At 38.8% G+C, this 21,384-nt stretch overlaps 1 protein-coding gene across 20 annotated transcripts in view; it reads right to left on the bottom strand.

The window, feature by feature from the left end:
• PDE1C (phosphodiesterase 1C) overlaps nucleotides 1–21,384 on the bottom strand; it is a 480,765-nt gene that overhangs the window by 196,102 nt on the left and 263,279 nt on the right. For 10 of the 20 annotated variants that reach the window (XR_013537383.1, XR_013537386.1, XR_013537382.1 and 7 more), the window contains one exon: nucleotides 17,630–17,656. The exons of the other annotated variants lie outside the window; for them this stretch is intronic. Coding sequence is in view for 7 of the 10 variants with exons in the window: in XM_078377513.1 (XP_078233639.1) it covers nucleotides 17,630–17,656 (27 nt within the window). In the remaining 3 variants the exon portion in view is untranslated. The remainder of the gene's footprint in view (nucleotides 1–17,629; nucleotides 17,657–21,384) is intronic. 20 annotated transcript variants of the gene reach the window in all.

Genomic DNA, 21,384 nt, shown 5'->3' with positions numbered 1-21,384 from the left:
TGAGGCACTGCTGAGGTGTGGAAGTACCATTAATAATCAAATAAGAATGCTTGCCTGTTTACTAAATAACATTAAATACCTATTGTTTGCAATGGTAGGTCCCACAAGCACATGTAACGCCTGATGGTGTCAATTTTACTGTCTGTGCTTGGAGGGAAAACACACTGGAAGCCACACACCACTGTAAAACTGAAACCACACATGCGTATAAATAGCAAGAGCATACATACGTTTATTTTATGACACTGCGACACGACGCTGTCGTCTAAAAAGTTCATGCTCGAGAACCATACAGTCGAGTTACCAAAAAAAATCTCACAATGTTTTAAGTATATTGAGCCTCATGGCGCAGTGGTTAAAACACTGTACTGCAGCTAAAACTGTGCTCACGACCTGGGGTTCAAATCCCAGGTAGCCGGCTCAAAGTTGACTCAGCCTTCCATCCTTCCGAGGTCGGTAAAATGAGTACCCAGCTTGCTGGGGGGGGCAATGTGTAGCCTGTATAATGAAATTGTAAACCGCCAGGAGAGTGCTTGTAGCACTATGGGGCGGTATATAAATCCAATAAATAAATAAAGTAAGCTTACAATTTTGTGTTGGGCTGCATTCATAGCCATCCTGAGCCAAATGCGGCCCACGGCCCACAGGCTGGACACCCCTGCTTTAGCATCTTCTAATTGCAAAGCCAGCATTTCACATGTTTTTGCATGGCATAAAAATGAATATTTCTGTTTCTTCCCCCATCCTGTCTCCATTTCTCTTTTGGTTTATGTCTGTTGTAGGTGACCTGGGGTCGAAGTGGTAGTAGGAATGTGTATTTCATCCTGAAATTTCGGCTTAAGCCCCAACTCCAGCTATAAGCCACTGTGAGATTGTATAGACTGTAAGTCTGAGGAGCACAACTGTTTTATAAATCTTTGTAAGCCACTCTGGGAGCCTTTTTCAGCTGTACCATAAGATAAAAACGCCTCAAATAATAAAATAATAGACATGTTAATAGCTTAAAGGTGATTAATTCACTGATCTGTGCCAGTACTACATGGTCTCTCTAGTTCAAAAACAGACCTCTAAAACAGAGAGTTCATAATGATCCACTATTGTCCTGCAGAGAATATAATTATCAGAAAGAAATTTTAATTGTTTTCCTGACTTGAAGGAATTTTCCTGATACAAGAGTGTTAAAAATCCATGGTTACTTGTTATTCATTCATTCATTCATTCATTCATTCATTCATTCATTCATACATACATACATACATACATACATACATACATACATACATACATACATACATACATACATACATACATACATACATACATACATACATACATACATACATACATACATACATACATCCCCTGCCTTGCACCTTGAAAAAGATCCAAGGCACCTTACAACATTGAAAAACAATATTTAAAGTTGAAAACAATAAGTATACAATGGTGGTTAACATCATTAAAAGATAATATTTAGAGCTAAGAACAATGAGCATAAAGAGGCATCTTACATCACTGAAAGACAATATTAAAATGAATAACAATAAATATACAAATATTAAAAAGAGAGAAAAAGTCACTCTGAGAAATAGAAAACCCAAAAATGGAAAACAAGTAATACTAAAAGTCCAGTCAAAGCAGTAATGCATAACAATCAGAAATGGGGGTATTCGTAAAAGAATATGAATATCTCCACTCAGCTTGCGTTAACGAGGGTCCAGCCCCATGGGGCCGGACAGTCCACTCACTGATCCACCATGGACACGGACGGCATGATTCTACCAATGGCTCCGCAGCACATGATCCATTCGCCACTCTTTGACCTTGCAGCGAGGCTTGTCCTCTCGCCTGCTTCCAGGAGTAGCGTTGGATCATGCTCTGCAGAGCCATTCGTACAATCGTGCTGTCCACGTCTGCAGCAGGTTGGTGAGTGGATAGTCCAGCCCAATGGGCCAGGACCCTCGTTAATGCCACCTGTGCACAGTATTCGTATTCGTATATGAATACAAATACCCCCATCTCTAATAACAATCCATCTTAAAAAAAACCACACATGTAGCTACTTACTGAAGAGAGACTTGCCTGAAGAGAAAGATCTTTGCCTGCTTGTGGAAGAAGAGCAAAGATGCAGCCAGTCTAGCTTTCTGTGGGAGGGAGTTCCGAAATCTGGGAGCAGCAACAGAAAAGGCCCTCTCGTGTGTCCCCATCAGATGCAACTGTGAGGGTGGCAGGATCATGAGAAAGGCCTCTCCTGATGATCTTAACACCCGGACTGGTTCATAATGGGAGACACAGTCTTTGAGATTGCTTAGACCCAGGCCATTTAGGGCTTTATAAGTTAAAACCAGCACTTTGAATTGTGCCCAGAATCTGATCGGCAGCCAGTGGAGCTGCTATAACAGGGGGGTTATGTGATCCCTGTAACCAGCCCTAGTCAGCAATCTGGCTGCTGCATTTTGGAAGTTGGGATTTCCAGACACTTTCCAATTAAAATGGGGTTTGGTTTTTTTCATTATTCTTTAAACCAATGGCAAAATAATGTATGACAGCTACTGCTTCTGATCCTTATAGATCCCTCCAAATACTACACATAGAAGCTGATTGGAATGGCAGTTCAATCCTACTTCAACAAATTGTAGCCAGATAGTATTCTCAATTTCATTAAAGGGCAACAAGCCAGCTTAAGAAGTGTGGTGTAGGTTGAATGGCATGTACACCAACTTCCCCTGAAACCTTGCCACCACAACATTGTCCTTCTCCCACTAGTGTTTACTATCATCAGCAACTTCTTTACTCTGCTTAATGGTAGAGCCAATCCTAGGGCAATACCAGGGGAAACTGTGGATTTGGTCCTTACACACACACACACAAACCTTACTTATTCACAGAGCCTAAATATTTCTAAATTCTTGGAAAGTTCACAGTCTCTTCCCCTCTTTGCAGATGAACTTATAGCTGGGCATTCACCCTCGCTAGATGTAACATATTACCATCAAGTCTAGCGCAGGGCAGGTATAGGGGCTTACCAACAGAATTGAGAATCTGCCCATGTGGGCAGGGAAAGACTGAATCCCTGCAGCACATGCTATTTTATTGTACACTCTACAAGGATATCCGCCTGTCACATCAGATGGTCTTTCTCCCCCTTCATTCCGGATGGGCAGACCTGAGGAAAATACAATACCTTCTAGGTGACCTTAGCAAGGAAGTCACTCTATCAACCGCCAGATACGTCCAGGCCATTATCCAGAGACGCCGCAACATGTTCCCCCAAAACGAGGGGCTCCAACTTTGATGTTCTGGTTCCTCCTCCCCCCAGTAATGAATCTTTCCCCGGTATTTTATTGTTTTATCGTTTTATTTATGCAGCATGCCAATAAAGGTTTCTGTACTGTACTGTACTGTAACTTATAGCAATTCCTGGCAGACCTGTATTTTACACTAAAAACATTTGAATCATTGCAGGCTTCCAAGAGGAACCAGACATCCACTAATCAGATCCATATCTAAAAGTCGAAGAAGCCACACAAGGAATAGGACCACTGCAGACAATTAAGAACATCAAACTTAAAAGGACAAACAGTCTTATAGGCTGAAAGTCACTTAATGGGAGTGATGCTTATGACTTATCTCACCACCTTTATGTAGGCATCCTTCAGTCTCAAGAGATTATGGTAATGTGCTCTGAATAGAAGTCTTGGAACAGTGTCTAGTATGGCTGAGAAGGCCAATTTGAGAGTGACAATTCTTTCCACACTGAAGACAAATACAATCTGTCCCCTCTCCAACACCCTGATTTTGCTGGTTTTGGGACTGCCTCTTTGCCTTGGCCTGCTGAACAAGTAAGTGTCTCTTCAAATTGGGAGAGGCCATGCTGTACCACCTGCCTCCAGGATGAGTGCTCAGATGTCAACATTTCCCACCACCTTTAGATGGTCCACAATATTGGCATATGGTACAACTTTACTTATGAGGCCACTAGATCAATTATTGCAGGCATATGTTTTCTATTTCTGTGAATAAAGACTTTTTCTTTTCTTTTACCTTTTTAGTGAAAACTGAATATTCAAGAAGGAGGTTGGAATAGCCCCAAGGTGCCCAACCCCCACAGCTACAGCTAAGTATAAGAACAACTATTTCGGCAAGCCAAATATTTTGGGTCTGACTAGGTAATTTACATTACACAGAGGTATTGTGGTTACCCTAATGTATTCTATTTCAGACTTGCCATCTGCTTTTACGTTTTAATTATCACTTTTATAAAAGAGCAGCAGGTTGCAAATGTACATGAATGACTGAAGAGGAAAGCCAATGCACTCAATATGGATAGATGTTTTACCTACCTACATCTTTGCTAATTTCACACATGGGATAAATTCACTGCCTTCAGATCAACTTGTAGCTATACTGCTAAAATTACTAACCAACATTTCACTATTGCAATGTCTTCAATAAGACATATAGAACTACTTAGCACAGCAATATTTGACAGTGTAGGACGGGTGCTCAGTATTCTGATGAAATGATTTTGGGAAGAGGCAAGAGGTGGAATCAATAGATGGTATAATTGCAAGATTAGTTTAAAAAAACTTCAGTGGGGTTCTAACTCAATACAGGATTTCATTTTCACCAGAAGAATCATATATAATTTTTGACTCTTATAATGTAAAGTAAGGATTATCACTGTGCAAACACATATAAACACTTATAGCTTACTATTATTGATCTAGAATCCTCATACCACAATAAATCTTTGGATGTTTTCTGAGTAGGGATATAGTTAAAACAGTACCTCATATAAAAGAGCTTAGATCAAAAATATGCTATCATTCAGTCATCATCACCATCCCCTCCATGGATTTGTTGAGGCGGAGGGGGTTGTGTGCTTCAGTGAGGTTGAAAGCTACACTGCAGGATCTCCCAAGGTAGACAGATCTCAGCTGAGGAGCCAGACCAACTGTCTCCACCAACCATCAATCATGATGAGAGAGAATAAACAGAAATCCATACCAGATTGGTCATTGCCCAGGTCAACAGGGACCGCATCAGATGCTATAGCCCCTGGACATTCGGTGACAAATAAGCTACAGATCTCAGGAGACCCTGTTGAGGAACCAGGACAGGCTGCTGCAAAGCTACTAGAACAATGTAAATGCAAAACCTGGACTCTCACCAAAAATTGAGAAATTATGAAATGTTATTATGAGGCAAACCCAACAGCCTGTGGTTTTCAAAAAAGAATGATGGAAAACTGAAAAAGGAAACACCCAAGTAGTGACATAACTGAACAATGATTAACGGACCAGAGAAGGTTTATCATCCAAAGTAAAGTGTTTTCAGAACTGGATTTGCAAGAACTAGAAAAGGTGGCAAAATCAACACAGAACAATGACCATAATATGGAAGACAAATGGAGGGTAGTGGTAGGCACAATGGTGGAAGAAAACATATCAAAAGAGGAACAACTTATGGAACAACCCAGAAATTATGAGTTGACAGAATGGCAAATATCACCGAGGGAAAAAATAGTAATCCATATTAGCCAGAATGCAGCTCATGCATAGGACAGCTACCACAATAACCATGGAACTTGGTTACAAGCTACAAAGCCCCCAGAAATGCAAAAATCAGCTGGAAAGAAAAATAAACAAATTACATGCAGACATTATTAGCAACTTAAAACACTTGAAAGATTCAAAACTTAAAAATGAAAAAGTAAAAGCAAGACCATGCAAAATATATGACCTAGAAAGGAAAACAATTGTTGAAACTATGAAAGAATTAAAACAATGGGTAACAGCTACAGCAAAGAAAATTGAAAGATATGATGGATGCCTGAAACAATATAGAGAAAACATGCAATTTCAAAATAACCAACAATTGTTCTATACGTCACTAGGAGAAAATGCAGAACGAAAGAAATTAGGCCCATGTAAAGATGTTCTAAAATTTTGGAAAGAAATAACCAAAACGCCTCATGGATTAAAGACATTTGTAAAGAAACTCAAGGAAAACAAATGGATGATATTGTAATAACTACCGGAATGATTAAGAGACAAGTAAAGTCTGAGAAAAATTGGAAAGCTATGATCCAAGGAATTAATGCTAACAGCAAATGTATACTCTGCCAAGAAAAAGATGAAATGGTGTCAAACCTCATCTGTGAATGTCCAAAGATTGCACAGTTTACAAAGTTAGACATGATAGAGAGGCAAAATTAGTGCACTGGTCATTATGCCAAAAAAAAAAAAAAAAAAAACAACTTGCCAGCCTCCATAAACCTGTGGGAACATCAGTTAGAAAATGTGTCACAAAATGAGGAAGTCAAGTTCTTGTGGGATTTCTGGATCCAGATTGATAGACACCTTGAACATAACACATCAGGCACAGTAATAAGACAATGAAGAAATGTCTGAAGAATTGGAAAAACTAACAAAGTACAGAGACCTGGAAATCAAAACATCTCGCCTCAGAAGAAACACACCTCAATGAATCCTGTAGTTATTGGGGGTTTGGAAATAGTATCAGGAAATTTCACACAGTACTGTATTATAAGCAGTTGCAGATCTCAGAAATCACACCATTAGAGCTACAAAAAATGGCAGTATTAGGAACAGTGTACCAATCAATGTTTTTATAATTTTGACTGTGCCTGGAGTTTTTGTATTATTATTATTATTATTATTATTATTATTATTATTATTATTATTATTATTATTATTATTATTATTATTATTATTATTATTATTATTATTATTATCATCATCATCATCATCATCATCATCATCATCATCATCATCATCATTATTATTATTATTATTATTATTATTATTATTATTATTATTATTATTATTATTATTATTATTATTATTATTATTACAAATTGATTCTGACTTATGATGACCCTAACTTGGGTTTTCCAGCACTTAAGCATTCAGTAGTAAACACATATTTTATTTGATGTTTAGGCTGCAATCATAAGTGACTTCTGGATAGACACACATAGGATTGTGCTGCAAAGCAGGACGCCCAGTTCAGTATTGCTAAGTGCAAGAGTTTAAAATCTAAAGTACATCATGTAATTGCTTAGAACCACAGGGAGGGAGGCAGCTATGATCAAGGTTACTGTGTCATTTCCTCAGGAAAGGAGTTCATAAATAAATCAGAACAGTAATTTTGCACCCATTTTAAGAATTAATATTCCTGGCTGTTCTGTTTGAAAAAGAATGACTTTGAAAAAGAATGTTTACCCACCTGCTAGAAGCAGTTATGGAGTTCACAAGATAAATGGCAAGTTCTCTGTGCTAAAGTTAAGCACAAATTTAACCAAGCAAAATTGCCTGTCTTTTTCTCATTTACAGAAAAAAAAAGCAAAAATGAAAGGGCTTTAGGGACCCATTTAGACTCCACAGAGGTGAATAAAAATGTTCTGCAAAGTGATGGGTTTCGTAATTAAAGAGGAAATGTCATATAAAAAACAGAAAGTGTATTTATATGTCATTTAGAATAAAAACATTTGCTCAGTTAACTGGTTTAGCATGTATTGTTATGCCATTACTTGCTGGAGTAGAAAAAAAAGGGTAGAATGGTTTCATCAATTTAAAATGTAAGCATATGGGGATGGGTGGAAGTGCTCCTTGTATTTGCAAGGTCTTTTCCCTGTTGATAAGCTCATCATGATCTACCACCTTTCCATATTTTTCATCCTATTGATCCTTCTCCTTTCCAAAGAAAGCTGTTTGGTGTAATATTTAAAAATATAAAGAACACTTCAGTATTTTCTTCTTTTGTATCGGTGTGTGTATTATATAATGTCAAACAGATTTCAACATTGTGATCACAGAAAGGTTTTCCAAGGTACAGGGTAGTTCCAAGATAATTCAGCTGTTTAAAGAGTGGCAAACAGAGGACAGAGCACAGTTTGCTGTCCTCTGAAGATGCCGGCCACAGAGACTGGCGAAACGTTAGGAAAAACCACCTTCAGAACACGGCCAAGAAGCCCGAAAAACCCACAACAACCATTAGATCCCGGCCGTGAAAGCCTTCGTGAATACATAACATTGCACCATTACCATCTATGGTTTCAATTTCATAGAGAGACCTACTTATCCTTTTTTCCCCTCCTGTTATTATTACTCCCAAATTGGGAATCCAGGGTGGGGTGGCTGGGGGTTGAGGATGCTGGTAGTTCAGTCTTGTTGTTCCACATCTAAATTCTGTAATAATACCAGGACAACAGCACACCATCAGCAGCCAGAATATGAGGTACATGTGCAGGCCAGATGGGACAATGAAAACAACCAAGGTTGAAACAGGTGGCCAGAAAGCTGGGGGAACATCAACAGAGTCATGGCACTATTGGGACCATAAAAGGCACTGCACTCAAATAAGGGGCTGACATAAATTTAATGTGAAAATACTTCCAAGCAAGGTTTTCTATAGTAATTCTAAAGTTAGTTCTCTTTGCTACCTTACCTGCATTGAGAAAACTGACAGCCAAACTGCACATAAACACATTCTCATGATGGGTTTTGGCTTACATTATTTAGATAATAAAATAAGTGAATCACACTGCTGGAATAAGCATATAGCTCTCATTTGCATTCCCTCTGTAAAGCTTTGCAAAGGAGTTAAAATGTACCAATGCAAATTTACACAAATAAAAAACAATTAACATATGCAAACATTCCAATACAGGAGGAAAACACATCTGATAACAGGCCCTAATAATAACACTCATTATACGCCATTACTTTGTCTCCAACTTATGGCAACCCTCTCCAGGATTTCTTAGGTATACAATACTCAGATGTGTGTTATCATTAACTTCTTCAGTCTGGATAGATTGCTCGAGTCTATATGAATGGGCTTTTCTCCCAGCAGATACAATGGAAAATTGCAGCCAGATACCAAAATTCCTGAGCTATCCAGCCATGCTTTAATTAGCTTATTACGGTTGAGTGACCAGCCATGCTTATTTTGAAGCCTTATCATAATTGTGAGTTATCAAGTTGCTTCCAACTTACAGCAAGTCTCCCAGGATTTTCTAGGCATAAAGAAGTGATTTACCAGTTTCTCCTTCCAGGACTTGCCTAATTCTGTACAGACGGCAAGCCAAGTAACCTCGTCAGCCGAGCACAATACAAGATGATCTTGTCTGACCCTTTTTAAAGAAGCACAGTTGAGATTCAGACTCACAATCCTGGTTCTGAAGCTAGGTGCTCCAAGCCAAAGAGATATAACAGCTCTCCCTCTGATTTATTTTGAATTCCAAGCAGCCTCCCAAACTTTAGTGGTCTGCAAGTGCTGGTGAAAGCATATTTTTTTCATTCCAGTTATTTTTCTGCACTATAGCCCAAGATGAACATCACCATTAATATAAAACAGGAATGCTGCTTTCTTAGCTGACATATGTTGGGAGAGTAAAATGCCAGGCAATGAGGATAAAACAAAACTACAAGTGAGGTTACTGTTCTGAGCCATTATGTATTTGCACAGCCTGCTTATGTCCCCAGTACAAAACCTTTTTTTACTTCTAACCATTATCACTTATTCAAGATGACAGGTGATATGACAGAACAGGCTTTGTTGGTACCTCAGGATCCTTATGCAGAGGATGAATTTATTGTGATATATGAATGGAGACTTCATAAAAGCTGATAGCAGCCTGTTCTCAAAAACTCCAAGGACCTCTCCTAACTTGTTTTAGCACAAGGAATCTCACTTACAAACAGACAAAATATCAAGAGAGTCTACCAAAGTCTGGAGCAAGGGCTCAGCAATCCTCTGCCCCTTAAAAGCTCCAAAATCAGCTTATAATAAATACATCTTTGTGTGCCCATCTGTTATCATATACACAGAACATTAAAATGTATTCTAAGAATCTTATCCACAAAATGACATGACAGACTCAAGTGGGTGAAATGAATAAGGAATGACATTTTCAAATGTTGATAAAGCTGGCTACTGAGATTAATGAGAAACTACTCAAACCCTGCAACTAACTGCTTTAATTCCACTGTTCTTGCAGTGTGACTAAGAGCAAGGTTACATATTTAAAAAAAAAAAAACAATATTTGAATCAGGTTTAACATGTTTGAAACTGATTTTTTAAAAGGTGAATACACAATGCACATGGTAGTGTGGATGTTTTTTTGTTTGTTTTTTTGTTTTTTGCCTGGGCAGCATGTTTTTTAGTAGGAAAGCAAGGTATTTTACTTGTCTGCCATAGGGCCATTTATTTTACATTGCTTGTGAAATCAATTTATCTTGAATCATTTTAACACATGTGAATACCTCTGTAAATTGTATCTATCGGCTTCTGTGCTCCCTCTCCTTCTCCACCCTCTCTTTCTTTCTCTCTGTATGTGTTTGTTTCTGTTTATTTTTCTCTGTGCATGTCCGTTGGAGTGCAGATAAACTCTTTTAATTTTTTTTCTATCTGTCATTCTGTGCTAGTGCTATGTGCCATGAGTTAAGCTGAAGAAGATCTGGAATCTGAGGAGTTAATTACAGCTTAGGAAAATGCTGGGCAATTAGAATTGCAGACAGATGAATCACCACCAGATTCTCCTCCCCCAGTAGCTAAAGTGAGGGATAAGCTTCGGCAAAGACTCATGATGCGAAGGTCTGAGGCTCGCATGAATGCTTCCCACAGGAACATCAGGTCAACCAGTCCTGAGTTTTAACAGGATGGAAGGCTTCTAGGAGTTTGATGACTGCTGCTGCTATATAATCTGCACCCAGAAGGTTTGGAAGTTTGTGGAAGCAACAAGTTAATTCTATGGCTCGCATCCACGGTCCTGCTTATCGTGGACCTTGCTTTCTTGACCCTTGGCTTTGGACTCTGGTTTCTGACTACAGTTTGCATTTTTGGCTTTGACAATTTGGCATCTGTTTGTATCTTCTGGACTTCTGATATTGGATTGGCTTGTTGGACTTTTGTCTTCTGAAACCCCTAGGAATGTGACAGATTGCTTCCACCACCACACTCTCACCACAAGATGGAGGGTGAGATAAGCAAAAGCTCTGGTCAGCTGAATGCTGTGCTTACTCAGGTGTAGTATCTTACACAAACGGTGGCACAGCGTCAGCAGCAACAACTGCAATCTGAAGCCAACGCTACCGCCCAGGTCAAGTGCCCTGTGCTTCCTCCAGAAAAGTTTGGAGGAAAAGTGGAGGAGTTTCCAGCATTCCTGGCACAGTGTAAACTGTACATTGAGCTGAGTGCCAGAGACTTCACCACAGATAAAACCAAGGTATGCTTCATCATTAGTCTTCTCAAGGGACAGGCAGCTAAATGGGCTATTCTTGTACTCCTTGCTCCTTCACCCCTGTTAACCAATTATCAGGGCTTTTGGGACCATATTTCAACAGCTTTTGCTAATCCCTTGCAAGCTGCTGCTGCCAATAGGAAGATTTGGGACCTGAAAAAGTGTAAGAGTCCTTATTCCCAGTATTCCACTGAGTTCAAACTTTTGGCTCAAGACTTGCTATGGAACGAGGCAGCTCTCATGGACCAATATATGGAGGGGCTGGCTGATGATATCCTGGATGAGCTGGCACATGTAGACCAACCCAATACGCTGCAAGAACTAATCACGCTGTGCCTTTGCATCGATGGCCGTCTAGAGAACCGACACCTAGTACGGGGCGGTTCCCATCCCTTGCCTCCACTCCCAACACCCTCTAGCACTGGGCAAGAGGATTTTGAGCCCATGCAGTTAGGGGCTGCTCAGCCATGCCTCACCCCCAAGGAAAAAACTTGATGCTGTTCACAGAATCTCTGCCTGTACTGTGTGGGAGCAGGACACTTTACCTCTGGCTGCTTCGTCAAGCGGCACACCTGGCTCCATGCTACCACCACCAGCAAAATATTGGCCCCATGTCTGAGTGGACCCTTAGACGTGGGGCACTTAGCTGGGTCCCCTGAACCCTATGTTAATATCCAGGGTCCATTCCTTGTGCCAGTGGAACTTTGCTTACCGGATGGGTGCTGGCTGTTTGTTTATGCCATGGTTGATTCCAGGGGTGACCGCTGTTTCACTGGCATGCCCTTCGTGAAGCAACACCCGATTCCTGTACAGGACAAAGAGACCCCAACCCTAGTTGAGCCCATAGACAGGGGTCTCCTCTGCTCTGGCCCAGTGACGCAGGAGACCTATCCAGTTATTCTCCAGATCCCACACCATCAGGAGAAACTACAATTCAACATTGCACATATGCCTCATTTTCATCTCATTCTGGGACTTTCCTGGCTTCGGACACATAACCCCCTTATTTTTCAGGGGGGTGATGGAGTGAAAAGGGGCAACGGGGGGGTGAAGGAACAGAAGGGGGCGATAGGGGATGATTGAGCCACCACACTGCCAACATTGAAGAAGTTGTCATCGCCCCTGCAACAGGATTTTGGACAACAAAGGCAACAACTCACAGCACCACTATCACATACTTTCAGTCAGTATCAGATTTCATTAAGAATAATACTTTGTAATTTTCCTAAAAGACCATTGACAGCAGATCTGACAGACATTCTGCAAAGAGAGAATCTCATCAACAAGATAACCCCACTAAGAAAAAGCCCTGTTCCTCATAACAGTTATCTATATTGGAAAACAAAAAGCACCCACAACTGGGTCTCTGCAGGTGATCTGAGGACATAATGGGATTCATATGAAAGATCTGTTGTTGTATAGTGTGTAAAGGCACTGGGTGATACATGGGAAATCCAATTCCTCATTAAAACATGAATGCATGGGTGACTTTAGGACAGTAACTCTCTCTCAACCAGCCTGCCTGACAAGGCCACTGTAAACACAGTTAGGTAAGGAGACAGAGCACTGTACATACCCTGAACTCATTAAGGAAAGATATAACTGTAATTAATAAATGAAAGATGGCACTGCTAATACAACAACCAAGATTCAAATAACCATGCCTGGAGAAACACAGACTCAAAAAAGTCTGAGACTTCTGTTTCTTTTCTCAGATAGCCACTTCCTATGCTATATACAGGGGAGAACCCTTAAGCACATAGATTAAGCAGGTATATTGCATACATAAACCAGTATTAATCTCTGGAATCCTCAGGTTATTTGAGGCGCTGAAAAAGAAACATTGCAATATTCCTCTCAGTCAACAGGGGGTGCTGTGACAAAGGAGCTTATATTGTTAAACAAAGATTAGATATATGTACAACTCTAGATAATAAGTCACAGGTCTGAAGAAATCTGGCAGCAAACTGTGCAAAGTATCATTAGCATAATCAGAGATACTTCGTAGTAACTTCAGCCGATTGACACTGAGACAATATTTTGATTTCATAAACTGGAACAGAAATTAAAATGAAGGTCCTCCACATATCACAGCATAGCTAGTGATTCCCTTCTTTATGATTAAATAATATTACAATGTTTACAATGTTATACTCAAAACTAAGTCTCATTCTGAAAAAGAGCCTTCCAAAGGTAATTAAAGGCTACCTATTTGCAAGTCCTGCTTCTTACATTATGGACACTTAACTTTTTTAGGCTTTAAGGGCAAATATTCCTTGATGAGAATGTTCAACTTATTTGAACAAGAAATAATATACATGTACAAAGCTACTGTCCAAACTCTGACACAAATACCGGTGATCTACACATTAGAACCTAGAAAGTATTTATTATGTGACCAGACATAAACACAACAGGCTGCAAATATCATTACCTAAGAACAGTGATGAGTTAACAGATATCCTGACTGAACTTATGGAGGCTATAGCAAAAGGTGTAATCCTAGCAAATCCCAGTGTTTGGCACCATATAATCAGAATCATCATGTGCCGTCAAGTTACCGTATTTTTCGCACCGTAAGACGCATTTTTTCCCCACAAAACAGGGGGGTGGAAAGTCTGTGTGTCTTATGGAGCGAAGAAAACAGATTATATTTTCCTGTTTTCTTCTTCTAAAAAATTGGTGCGTCTTATGGAAAGGTGCGTCTTATGGAGCGAAAAATACGGTAATTCTGATTTATGGCAAACCTTTTCATACAGAAACTATAAAAGGAGGCATCATTATAATGGAGTTTGCAGAGGAAGCCACATAGCACCTCATAGAGGGCAAAAGTAATGCAGCTATTAGAAGAGTAACTATCATTCTCTACACTGCAAGAGCAAAACAGCATATGTTGAGCTGGATCCTTTATATCTTCTGTTTGTACCCTGGTGGGGCGTGTGGGCAGGACTGGGGACTTTTTATTCCCAGCTCATGCAAGAAATTCATTCAAATGCAACAGAGGCATGCATGCACCTGTCAATATGTGTTACCAGGTTTGTTTCTCAAAAGCACAAAAGAGAGTGGAGCAAAACATAAACTACCATAAAAGCAGAGATAAAACGAGGCAGTAAAATTGAAGTCAAAAGGGAAATACCACAAGCCGAATGGGATGTACTTCATGCTCCTAATCAGAACAGATTTTTGTTCAATCAGAAAAGGCCAATCTTTAAGCCATCCCTCCCAAGGCTTGCCTTGTCAGTTTCAGCAGCAGGCACTATAAAATGATCCTCTTTCCTAAATGTTCCAATTCCTCCTTAAGAGAACAGAATGATGACAGACACATTGAAACCAGAGTATTCTAGATAATTTAAATCCCTTCCTTCCAGGGATCACACTACTCAATAAAATAAATGTCTAAGTACTAATTATCTAAGTAGCCTTCTCTTCTCCAAGGCTATCTGGATGTGAAAAATGAATAACCCTGATCGTACACTCTGTGCATCTTGGCACTGCAATGATTACTTGGCATCATAGCTTGCTGGTCAATTGCTCTTCCAACCTGAAACCCATGAAATCAAGGTTTGCCTAGAGAGTCATGAAATGCTGTTGCTTGTGATAAAAACTTTAGTAATTTTTAAGCTACCACAGTAGGAGTACATGATTATTGCCTATCAAAGTTCTCTTCCTTAATTTTAAATTAATTTTATTTACATTAGTAAGTGAAAAATATAAAGCAATTAAAAATACATGGCAATAAAAAGATTACAAACTTAAGAAAAAAATTGAATGCAAAATGAAAGCAATTTAGAACTATAAAATTACACAAAGAGTGGACCCCTCCACTGTGACCATTGGAGATATATCATTTATTCATTTAGGAAGCCTCACTCCCAAAACAGCATTGAATCTTGGAAAGGTACAAAAACCTTCCCTTGTATTAATACATAATCAATAAAAGATCACACATTTTTGATTAAAATTATTCATAGTTATCAATCCCCTTTTCACCTTAATATCACAAGACAACATCATTGACAGCTACATTCCAAACTTCTTTATGCCTTTTGCTTCATTAGAAATGTCTAAATTAGACACCTATGCAAAGCTTTCTCAAACTTTCAGTCACATAAACTTTCTCAAACCTTCAATCTAAGGACTGGAATAAGTCCCAGTGTAATTATATTTATTTCATTGAGACCCAACCTAATTTTAATCAGGTTGTGCAGCTTTGTCACAAGTTTCACTCAAAAGAAAAAGAAACTTTTCTTTATCCAAAGCTGTCAGATGTTTCACAATTTTATGTTAGATCCTTTGGTGGTTTTTGTATAGAATACCCCAAGTATGCTTTGTGCCTGTCTCTTCAAAATTGTAATATTCAACACAACTATCTGTCAGATCTGCTTTGATTTGGATTCCTGCATTGAGCAGGGGTTAGACTCGATGACCTTATGGGTTCCTTTGCAACTCAATTATTCTATGATTCTATCTTCATTACTGAAAGATGTCACCAAATATATTACAGAACCTGACCACCTCTATAGCAAAATATATTTCTGCAAACCAATGTATAGAAAACAGAATGACCGTGAAGAAATAAAGGTTGGTCATTCACAACTTTGAGCCATGCATCTTGGCAGCCGTTTACCCAATTCATGTAAACCATCCAGAAAAAGAGTTGTCATATTTCCTCGGAGAGGGAATCATTACTAAATCTGTGAAACTTCTAATCAGCTTCTTGTTCTTCCTGGGTACTCTGATATCCAGAACAAAGGTAGCACAAAATACAAAACAAGTGATAACACAAAGCTTAAAGGTATGTAACAGGCACACAGGAAGGTTAAAGGCTGGTGCAATACATAGGACTTAGACATTTATTTATTTAACTTATATGCCGCCCACACTACCTGAAGGCCTCTGGGCGGCTTACAACATTTAAAATAAAAAGGCAAAATAAAAGGGCAAAATAATTAAAATGCAATTAAAAATATATGCCCGCAATATATACAAGTTGCACTATGCCTTCATCTTATTGATAGGAAACTCCAGCCATGAATAAACAGATGACTTATTCATGAGCATCACCAGTGAGGTAGAATAATCATATTATAACAAATGCTACAAAAAACAGATGTACAATTCAGCAAAGAGATGCCCAAGCCAGAAGGAAGAGTATATTCAACAGTACCTTTATGGCTTGAGATCCATCATGCTGAATACTTTTCATTCTCAAAACAGCTTGTAAGGGGAAAAAAAGAGTCCTGAGCATCTATCTATCGATTGATCATTCAATCAGTCAGTCGGTCTGTCTGTCTGTCTGCAGGAATGTTCTGATCTTTTACGGAGGATAACATCTCCTTTATTGAGAAAAATTGCTAGAAGCATGGTATTTGTTTAACCAAAATAATTAGCCATCAAAATAATTGCAAAAAATGCAAAGATCCTATGGAAAGGATACTTCTCTCCATTATGCTCTGAACTTAAGTTACAGGGTGTGATTTCAAATGTGTACTTTCAAATAAATGTAAGCATTGTAAGAAGGCTGCATAAGCAACCATGTCAAAATCAGCTAAGTTGTTCAGTGTGATTTCCCATGATAAATGTAAGTGAAAGGCAATCAACAGTCCAGTCCTTTGTTTGCTTATATGGCAGTATATTTAACTGGTCTTATACCTGATGGGAATATGCATGGCCTGACAAAAGTCACTTTGGGAGCGCAAGTGTAAATAGTAAGAATAATAAATAAACCTCTTATCGGAAAACTATGCAAAATTTCAAAGCTTTGGGACACAAAGCAGAGCCACCAGGTATTTGCAGTAGTATAAAGGTCATAAATGAATTATGTTTTGACACACAAAAAGCAGGCAGATTTTTTTCAACCAAACAAAACACAGAAGTTGATTTATTGAGATTCACACATCTTGATAAAATCCTCCATCTCTTGGTCCCTCTGAATCATTAAACAGACAATCCTATACATACACATGCACAAGTAATCACCATTGAGCTCAACAGAATATCTTTCCAAGCAGATACATAGAAATTAAGAAATATTGGCCAAATTTCATCTTATCAGTGTCAGTTTAGGTAATGTTGAAGCAGACACTGCATGATCCATGGCTCACACCATACCTACCAATGTTTTGCTAACCATCAGCCAGCCCATGAGTGAGTTACAATAAAAATCCATCAGGCCATAGGGGAAAAGTTTTGGTGTGATGGTATGTTCACTAGAGGGCTTACCTTGACTATTCCTGGTGTAGCAGGTTCACAGTATGAACAAGACCATTACTAAAAGAATATCAAATAATGTCAGATTTATTTTTAGGTGCTTTTCCCCAAAAATGCCTTCTAGCTCTTCTGTGATCTTTTCTTACCTCTGTGATGTTTTCTTATACTTTCTCCTGCAGGAAAAAACATAAATAAGAATGAGAATTATATAGGTATGCAGCTGAAGATGGAGAGTGAATTAGTACCGCATGATACAAAGAAGTGAGTCTTCAGAGAGACAAAAAGGTATTCGGTTGATGCCCTGACCAGCCATTCTACAGTACCTTACAAACCCTAATTTTTTTTTTCTGAACTTTGTAAGATATTGTAGAGAGTTAAAAGGTGATTGATGAGAAAACTCTGAAGCCAATAGTTCTTGCAAACAAATGATACTTTACAAAGCTAAAGGTCCTATCAACTAATGTAAGAATCAGTTTTATTTGGGTATCTCTAAGTGTTACTACCAGCATGAATTTGACCAAACTCCAGGAGGCAGTGGAAGACAGGACAGCCTGGCGTACTCTGGTTCATGGGGTCATGAAGGATCAGACACGACTTAACGACTAAACAACAACAACAAGAAGTGTTACTGTGTGGAGCAGAATGTGAGAAAATAGGAACATTTTTCTTTATTGATGTATACTCCTTGATGCAACTGAAGAAGATTAGGAACACCCTTTGATTTTAGATTCAAGTTACCATTAGCATGTGGAGGAAGATGGAAATATGTTTGGCAATACAAACAGTACAATATGATTTACCTAGTAGTATTGCCAGTAGAACTGCAATTTTCTTCCCCTCTATCTTCCACTGTAGTCCTCCATGCTCCAAAAACCTGCTCCAGAGGATTTCTCAAACTTTTGGAACAGATTTTTGAGGTATGGGGTGGGGGGAGCTACATGCTGGAGGATAAGTAATTCTGCAAAAAGCAGGAATATCCAGTGGAAGATGACTTTTATATCCCGCCCCTTTTGTTCAGTAGTCTCTTTTACTACCCAACAAAATGACACATCTACAAAACAAAAATATGTCTTCCTGTATTATGGTGAGTTGGTAATTTACAACGGACGGGAGGCTTTCACAAGATGATTTCATTAAATGGGGATAGGCTAATCTATTTTCAGTATTTATTGCTTCCCCCACCCTTATTAACATGGAAACAGCATATTATTTTGCCAGAATCCATTGAATCAGTAGGGAGTCACTGAATCAACTCCTCTGTAAGTTTTATTGATTCAAATGGTCATATTCTACTTGCAATTTATTATGCTAATGCAAGTTACAACTAGGGTAGGCCCATTTGAATCACTGATATTTACAGAGGGGTTGACTCACCAGATCTCCAGATTCAACAGCTTTATTCTAGTTTGAATTACTATGCTAAGTAACAGGACTTCAGTTTTTGTTTAAACAGTCTCTTGAAATCTATATTTAATGTGCATTTGAATACAGTATCATTTAAAGGTGAATTTTCTCTAAAAATATTTATTCCAGTTGCCTAAATTCAAATGATAGCACTAATTAGAGTAAACCTTTTGAAACAATTCCTGAATGGGAGCTCACACTTATGTAAATCCCATTAATTCAGTGGGTCTAATCTCACTGGAAATAATGACTGGATTCAAGCCTATGTGTATTTTAAGACATTTACGCCAAGGGGACTCTCTGGCCTTTGGGCCCTAAACCAGCCTGCAAACAGGCCGAATCTGGACCACAAGTGAAGCTCTAATCCATTTGTAAGACAGTAAAGTGCAGTAGGGAATGCCCAAAGTACTGTATTTTTTGCACCATAAGACTCACTTTTTTCCCACAAAACAGGGGGGTGGAAAGTCTCTGCATCTTATGGAGCGAAGAAAACAGATTATATTTTCCTGTTTTCTTCTCCTAAAAAATCGGTGCGTCTTATGGAAAGGTGCGTCTTATGGAGCGAAAAATACGGTAAGTTCCAACCAATTCAAACTGTTGAAAAATTTCATCACAATATTCAAAGAAGTGCAAAATATGATTAGTAGCTGAGTTTTGATCCGCACATTAGTCAGAGGGGTGTAGATTAGGTTCTTTTATACAGAAATGTATAGAAACCAAGCTGGCATGTCACATTTGAAAATAATACATGTACAAGAGTAGGGACCTTGTAGGTGTTCCTAAGTCATTCCAGTCTCTACTTAGTGCAATTTATTTGTCTGATTTTTCAATGTAATCAACAATGAACTCTGTTGATGCTAGTCATCCAGGCTATACAGAAGATGCCATGGCAGTTAAAAATTTTTAGGAGAAACCTTCAACTATCAAGTGAAAATCCGCTTAAAAAATCCGGAATTTCAGTACCAACCAGATCATTTAAATTAGAATTTTATATGCTATAAAATACATAGCCAGGAAAAAAAGTATTACATCAGAAGAGTTTATCACTCTTCTGGAAACTTTTTAAGGCTGATTAAAATGTATATATACCTCACTCAGTATTTCACTGCTCAAGGACTCTTAGTTCCAATGCAGAAGAAAAGGGCTGAAGCATCTCAGAAGAGGGGCATCAACTATTAATGCAGGAAGTCCATAGTTTGGAATCTAGGGTATCCTCACTTGCAAATTTACTCAGTTTACTTCAGAAACTGAAGATACTGTATAATAAACAGAGATATTCATGCAATGCCAATTACTGAAGAGGGAAAAGACCAAGGTGAGATAAAAATTTAAATTATTAAATAAATGCAAATAAACATTTCAAGTTCTGGGCTGTGACAGATATATGCTTGAGACCCAGTGAACACTGCTGCTGGTGCTAGAAAAGCCCTGCTGGTCTCACAGCAACTGATTCTAATCCATGTATGATGGTTAAGATAATAACACATGATCAGCTTTACCAGAAAAGGGAAAGTGTTTGAGTTTGATCATATTAATGCAGATGCGTGGAAGATATCCTGAAGTCCTCGGATCAGAACTAATCAGTATCAGTGATCTGTCAGTTGCTATAATCAAGTAACGGGATCTTAACCAAATTTACACATACCCCTCTTGAACAAATGTGAAATCAAGGGCTTGCCAAATATGTAATATAGAATTCAGCTTCTGGACTCTTCTATGTTTCTTTGAGTGTATGGGGAGCCAAACTAAAACTTAAAAGGTCAGTCTGTAAACAGTCCAATTCACATCTTCACTTTATCTCCTGCTCCAGGATACTTCAAAGAAAGGACATCTCACATGTTGATACTCTTCAAAGACAGATATTGATAAAGAATTGTAAGCTTATCTATTCTATCAAAGAGGGCTTCAAGAGGGAATCAAATCAGCCTGCTTTCTTCCCCAAGGGTTATGTAGATTTCAGAGCTGAGAATAGGAATGAGGCAGAAGGAAGCCATTTGTTCATAGAATGATCAAAGAGGATTAAATGTTATTAAGAGAATGTGGGCATCAACTGTGAAAATGGCCCACTGACTTGCACAAAAAGGATTTTAGAAAACTTGTTTACTGGCTCAGTCCTCTTGGGGAAGGGAGAGACTGTGTTTGTGAGCTGTTTACAAAGCTATGTCTTGTTTAGTGTAGCAAAGGGGACCAGTAACTTCTTTTTCTCTCTTTGTTTGGCTCTTGAGTATGAGATAGGGCCCCTTCATGGATTGCTGCTTTCTTGTGGCGAAGGGGCTTGAGTAATTCAGAAAAGCTATGAGCTATGCCGTGCAGGGACATCCAAGATGGACAGGTCATAGTAGAGAGTTCTGACTAAACACGATTCACCTGGAGCAGGAACTGGCAAGCCACTCCAGTATCTTTGCCAAGAAAACTCCATGGACAGAAAAAAAAAGGCTAAAAGATAGAACGCTGGAAGATGAGTCCCTTAGGTCAGAAAGCCTCCAGCATGCTACTG

This window comes from Pogona vitticeps, chromosome 6 (genome assembly GCF_051106095.1).
Source record: "Pogona vitticeps strain Pit_001003342236 chromosome 6, PviZW2.1, whole genome shotgun sequence".
In the NCBI taxonomy this organism is placed as follows: domain Eukaryota; kingdom Metazoa; phylum Chordata; class Lepidosauria; order Squamata; family Agamidae; genus Pogona; species Pogona vitticeps.
This window is presented reverse-complemented; position numbering and strand designations above follow the sequence as displayed.